The sequence below is a fragment of the Cetorhinus maximus genome, chromosome 2, assembly GCF_964194155.1.
Source record: "Cetorhinus maximus chromosome 2, sCetMax3.hap1.1, whole genome shotgun sequence".
Classification (NCBI taxonomy): Eukaryota; Metazoa; Chordata; class Chondrichthyes; order Lamniformes; family Cetorhinidae; genus Cetorhinus; species Cetorhinus maximus.
In genome coordinates this window covers 18,817,401-18,823,400 of record NC_135880.1, presented here as the reverse complement: position 1 = coordinate 18,823,400, position 6,000 = coordinate 18,817,401, and the positions used below count along the sequence as shown (strand labels likewise).

General features: G+C 42.0%; 1 protein-coding gene across 2 annotated transcripts in view; it reads right to left on the bottom strand.

The window, feature by feature from the left end:
- Positions 1-208: 208 nt before the first annotated feature.
- cep44 (centrosomal protein 44) overlaps positions 209-6,000 on the bottom strand; it is a 123,073-nt gene continuing 117,281 nt past the window's right edge. For both annotated transcript variants that reach the window (XM_078561597.1, XM_078561588.1), the window contains exon 11: positions 209-698. In XM_078561597.1, the coding sequence (XP_078417723.1) occupies positions 596-698 (103 nt within the window). In that variant the 3' untranslated portion in view covers positions 209-595. The remainder of the gene's footprint in view (positions 699-6,000) is intronic.

Here is a 6,000-nt window from a genome sequence, read left to right as displayed (position 1 = left end):
GGAATTCTATCTGACCAAAAACATAAGATGGGCATTGTAAAGCAAAGAGGAGATAATCTGAATGAGCAAACAAAAGACAACACTCATTTGTGCGGGACACTACAGGTTACTCTGCAGTTCATTTCTTCTGGTTGTGTAATAAGTTAACACTAGATGGAGCCAACAGTACACAATGGCCATAGTACTAAAAGCAAAATCTACAGAAATTGAAAGCTCCTCTTTATTCCTATCACATAACTTTGTACAGGTTAAATATATAATTTCTTCACAAATTTCATCCTTACTCTGGACAAATGTTATTGTAGCTTCTAACAGTTTGAAATTACTCCTATACAGTAATATTGCAAATACTTCACTCATAAGAATTTCAGTGTTGGTGAAAAAGTTAAACATTCAATTAAAATAAAAGACTGCAAAAATATACTCTCAATTTTATCACCACAAATACTATAGTTTATAAACAAAATTGGCAAAATAAAGTGTTCAGCACTAGTGCTGCTGAAAGCTCATGCGCTTGAATCCTGAATCTGTTTCTTTCTCTACAGATGCTGCCTGGCCTGCTGAGCCTTTCCAGTTTCCATTTTTATTTCGGATTTCAAGCATCTGTAGTACTTTGCTTTTGGGATAATAAAGGACTTGGTGCATTATTGTCAGCTGAACTTTCTGTACATTTAAGCAATTCTGTAGTTTCTTCAATCCTGGGGGAAAAATAAAAAGGTCAGTTAATAACAACTTCTGCTTCCCACTCTTGAGATTCTGCATACTTTAAAAATACGATGAGGTCAAATCGGATTTTGGATTAAGGTGTTGCGAGAACAAAACTGTAAGTAACTAACAAGGAAGGATTGAAGGAATGAAAAACTTGCATCATTTCACAATCCAAGGATGTCCTAAAGCACTTTACAACTAATGGAGTACTTCTGAAGTGTAGACACCATTGTAATGTAGGAAATGTGGCAACACAGCACAACAAGCTCCCACAAACAGCATAGTGATAATGACCAGATAATTTGTTTTTGTGATGCTGACTGAGGGATAACATTGGCCTGGACACTGGGGATAACTCCCCTGATCTTCATTGCATTGGTGCCATGGGATCTTTAATGTCCACCTGAAGGGACAGACTGTGCCTTGGTTTAACATGTCATCTGAGGGCTGGCATCTCCACTAGTGCAGCAGTCCCTCAGTACAGCATTGGATGTCAGTCTAGATTTTTGTGCTCCAGTCCTGCAGTGGGACTTGAACCCACAACCTAGATGACACAGAGGAAAGAATGATAGTCGGCACAAATTTATAACTATTTTTTGAACAAATAGCTCCTAGGTCAGCATGAATAAAATCATACAGTTACAGGACTCTATTTTATCTCGAAGGTTCCAAAATGTATGTCCTTAAAATTTTATTACAAAACGGTTCAGCAAAATGGCAGATGCTTCTCCCCGTGTGCCATAAAATGTAGTGTTCATGCAGCTACACCATCTCACAATACTAATCTTTTTCTCCCTCAGGAATTGCCTCACTCAATCAATAACTCACCTATAAAACGATCAGAAATTACACTGGTTTAATACTCATTTGTTTTTTTTAATTCCACTGAGGATCAGGCATGTATTTGAAGCCTGGTGAACTAACACAAGATTGTTACAAAAGGTGAATGGTGCAACAACTCCTGTTGTAGTTCTTAGTTTCTTCCACAGTGTGGTGCTGCACAGATACACCACTGTAACAAACATACAGCATTGGTTAGTTGCAGTTGTTAAGTAAAATGACATATCAGTATAGAAATTTGCGCTACCCGGTGGCTGGAAACAGGTACTATAAAAATACAACTGAGGAGAGTGCGAGAGGAGGACCCTGGAATAGGCAGTCAGCAGCACCTAGAGGAGAGTGCGAGAGGAGGACTGTGGGACAGGCAGTCAGCAGCATCTAGAGGATCTAGTCCATCGACAGGGTCTAGCATTTAGTCTATACTCAAGTAGGTAGAAGTAAAAAACACAAAAGAGGCAAACACGCGTGTGTACTATAGGCTCCCAAACAGTCAATAGAGAATCAAATATGTAATCAAATTTCAGATAAGTGTAAGAATAATAAGGCAGTAATAGTAGGGGATTTTAACTACCCAAATATTAACTGCGATAGTTTTAGTGTGCAAGGTAGGGAGGGAGAAAAATTCTTAAGTTGCATCCAGGAGAACTTTTTTAGCCAGTACGTTGAAAGCCCAGCAAGGGAGGGGGCAGTTCTAGACCTAATATTCAGAAATGAGTCCAGGCAGGCGGAAGCATATCAGTAGGGGAGCATTTTGGAGACAGTGACCATAACTCAGTTAGATTTAGGATAGTTATGGAAAAGGATAAAGTTGGGCCGGGAGTAGAAGTTCTAAATTGGGGAAAGGCTAATTTTATTAAGATGAGATACAATTTGGCCCAAGTGGACTGGGAGCAGCTACTTGCAGATAAAACTGTGTCAGAGCAGTGTGAGGCATTCAAGGAGGAAATAGCAAGAGTACAGGGCAAATAATGTTCCCGTAAAGACAAAGGGGGGGACCAAGTCCAGAGAACCCTGGATGTCAAGGGACATAAAGTTTAGGATTAAGAAAAAAAGAGAAGCTTATTGCAGATACTGAGGGCTCAATATGGCACAGTCCCTAGAGGAGTATAAAAAGTGCAGTGGGGAAACTTAAAAAGGAAATTAGGAAAGCTAAGAGAGTACATGAGAAAGCATTGGTGGGTAGAATAAAGGAAAACACAAAGGGGTTTATTAAATATATAAAGAGCAAAAGAATAACTAGGGAAAGAGTAGGGCCAATTAGAGACCATAGAGGTAATCTGTGTGTGTACCCGAAAGATGTAGGTAGTATTCAATGAATACTTTGCGTCGGTCTTCACAATGGAAAAGGATGATGCAGGTATAGACATCAGGGTGGAGGACTGTGAAATATTAGAGGAAATTAACATAGAGAGAGAGAAGGTACTAGACGGTTTAGCGGCCTTTAAAGTGGATAAATCCACAGACCCCCAGATGAGATGTATCCCAGACTATTGAGGGAGGCAAGGGAAGAGATATCAGGAGCCCTGGCAGTAATTTTCAAATCCTCCCTAGCCACAGGTGAGGTGCCAGAGGACTGGAGGACTGCTAACATTGTCCCACTATTTAAAAAGGTAGGGAGGAATAGACCAGGAAATTACAGGCCAGTAAGTCGAACCTCGGTAGTGGGGAGGTTACTAGGAAGAATTCTGAAGGACAGAAAATAATATCACCACCGTAAACACCTCTTTGTCCTTTTGTCTATGACATCTTTTGGCAATCTCCAACTATCACTGGTCCTCTATCCAGCTCTACATGTCCCAGCCCCCCTTAAACCAGCTTATATTTCACCTCTTTTCTATTTTTCCTTAATTCTGGTGAAGAGTCATATGGACTCGAAACATTAACTTTATTCCTCTCTGCAGATGCTGTCAGACCAGCTGAGTTTTTCCAGGTATTTTTGTTTTTGTTTGTGACAGAAAACATGCACTTGGAGACACACAGGTTAATCAGGGATAGTCAGCGTGGATTGGTTAAGGGAAGGTAGTGTTTGACAAATTTGATTGAATTTTTTGCAGAGGTAACCAGGAGTGTTGATGAGGGTAATGCATTTGATGTGGTCTACATGGACTTTAGCAAGGCTTTTAATAAGGTCCCTCATGACAGACTGGTCAAGGAAGTAAGAGCCCATGGGGTCCAATGCAAAGTTGGATCCAAAATTGGCTGAGAGGCAAGAAGCAGAAAGTGATGGCAGAAGGATGTTTCTGTGGCTGCAAGTCTGTTTCCAGTGGGGTTCCACAGGGCTCGGTGCTGGGGCCCTTGCTGTTTGTGGTGCACATAAAGGATTTGGACTTAAATGGACAGGGTATGATTAAGAAGTTCGCGGATGACACGAAAATTGGTAGGGTGGTAAATAGTGAGGAGGACAGCCGTAAACTGCAGGAGGATATCAATGGACTGGTCAGGTGGTCAGGTGGCCAGAGCAGCGGCAAATGGAATTCAACCCGGAAAAGTGAGAGATAATGCACTTGTGGAGCGCTAACAAGGCATGGGATTTCACTATGAAGGGTAGGACCCTGGGAAGTACTGAAGATCAGAGGGACCTTGGTGTGCATATCCACAGATCCCTGAAGCTAGCAGGACAGGTAGATAAGGTGATTAAGAAGGCATAAGGGGTACTTGCATTTATTAGTCAAGACATAGAATACAAGAACAGGGAAATTATGCTGGAACTGTATAAAACGCTGGTTAGGCCACAACTGGAGTACCACAAGCAGTTCTGGTCACCACATTATAGGAAGGATGTGATTGCACTGGAGAGGGTGCAGAGGAGATTTACCAGGATGCTGCCTGGACTTGAGGGTCTGAGCTATGAGGAAAGATTGGATTAGCTGGGTTTTTTTCCTTGGAGCAGCAAAGGTTGAGAGGGGACCTGATAGAGGTGTATAAGATTATGAGAATATAGATAGGGTAGATAGGTAGGCACTTTATCCATTAGTAGAGGGGTCAATAACTAGGGGGCATAGATTTAAGCTAAGAGGTAGAAGGCTAAGAGGGGAGTTCAGGAGAAATTTCTTCACCCAGAGGGTGGTGGGACTCTGGAACTCAGTGCATGAAAGGGTGGTTGAGTCAGAAACTCTCGAAACTTTTAAGAAGTAAATCCAGGGCTATGGGCCAAGCACTGGAAAATGGGATTACTGTAGTAAGATCTTTGTTCAGCGGCATGGACATGATGGGCCGAATGGCCCCCTTTTGTACTGTAAACATCGATGAGTCTATGATATTTTCTACAGGTTTCAAAGTAATTTCAGTCACTCTGGAAAAAAAAATGAAGGAAAACAAAAAAAGGAAAGATGTTCATTTTTGATTGACTACGCTTTGGGACATATTTCTATGTTAAAGATACTGCTTAAAAGCAAATTGTATATGATCATAGCCATTGGATTACACAGATTTCTATACTGAAATATCATTTTCTTTGACACCCATATGGCAGGATCACCAACTTCTCGATGTTCCCCCACTTTAGGATTAACCGACATGTGGTGGTAGTCACAATGGGACTTAACTGGCGTCAATCTAACCAAAGATAAAAGCAAAATACTGCGGATGCTGGAAATCTAGAACAAAAGCAAAAATACCTGGAAAAACTCAGCAGGTCTGACAGCATCTGCGGAGAGGGATACAGCTGACGTTTCGAGTCCGTATGACCCTTCATCAGAACTAAGACATATAGAAATGAGATTAAATATAAGCTGGTAGAGTGGGGTGGGACAGGTAGAGCTCGATAGGGGGCCAGTGATTGGTGGAGGCCAAGAAGAGACTGCCAAAGATGTCATAGACAAAAGGACAAAGGGGTGTTGATGGTGGTGATATTATCTAAAGGATGTGCTAATGGGGATATTAAGGGTAGCAAGCAGGACAAGCTAGTGGCAGATGGCCCTAGTGGGGGTGGGATGGGGGGAAGGGATCAAAATGGGCTAAAAGGTGGAGATGAAACAATCGATCAAAATACATTTAAAAATAGGAGGGAAAAGAAAAATATATTTGTAAAAAAAATTTATAAATTATGGAAAAAGGGGGATCGGAAAGGGGGTGGGGATGGAGGAGAGAGTTCATGATCTGAAATTGTTGAACTCACTATTAAGTCCGGAAGACTGTAAAGTGCCTAGTCCGAAGATGAGGTGCTGTTCCTCCAGTTTGCGTTGAGCTTCACTGGAACATTGCAGCAGACCAAGGACGGACATACGGGCATGAGAGCAGGGTGGTCTGTTGAAGTGGCAAGCGACAGGGAGGTCTGGGTAATGCTTGCGGACAGACCGAAGGTGTTCTGCAAAGCGGTCACCCAGCCTGCGTTTGGTCTCTCCAATGTAGAGGAAACCGCATTGGGAGCAGCGAATGCAGTAGACTAAATTGAGGGAAGTGCAAGTGAAGTGCTGCTTCACTTGAAAGGAGTGTTTGAGCCCTTGGACGGTG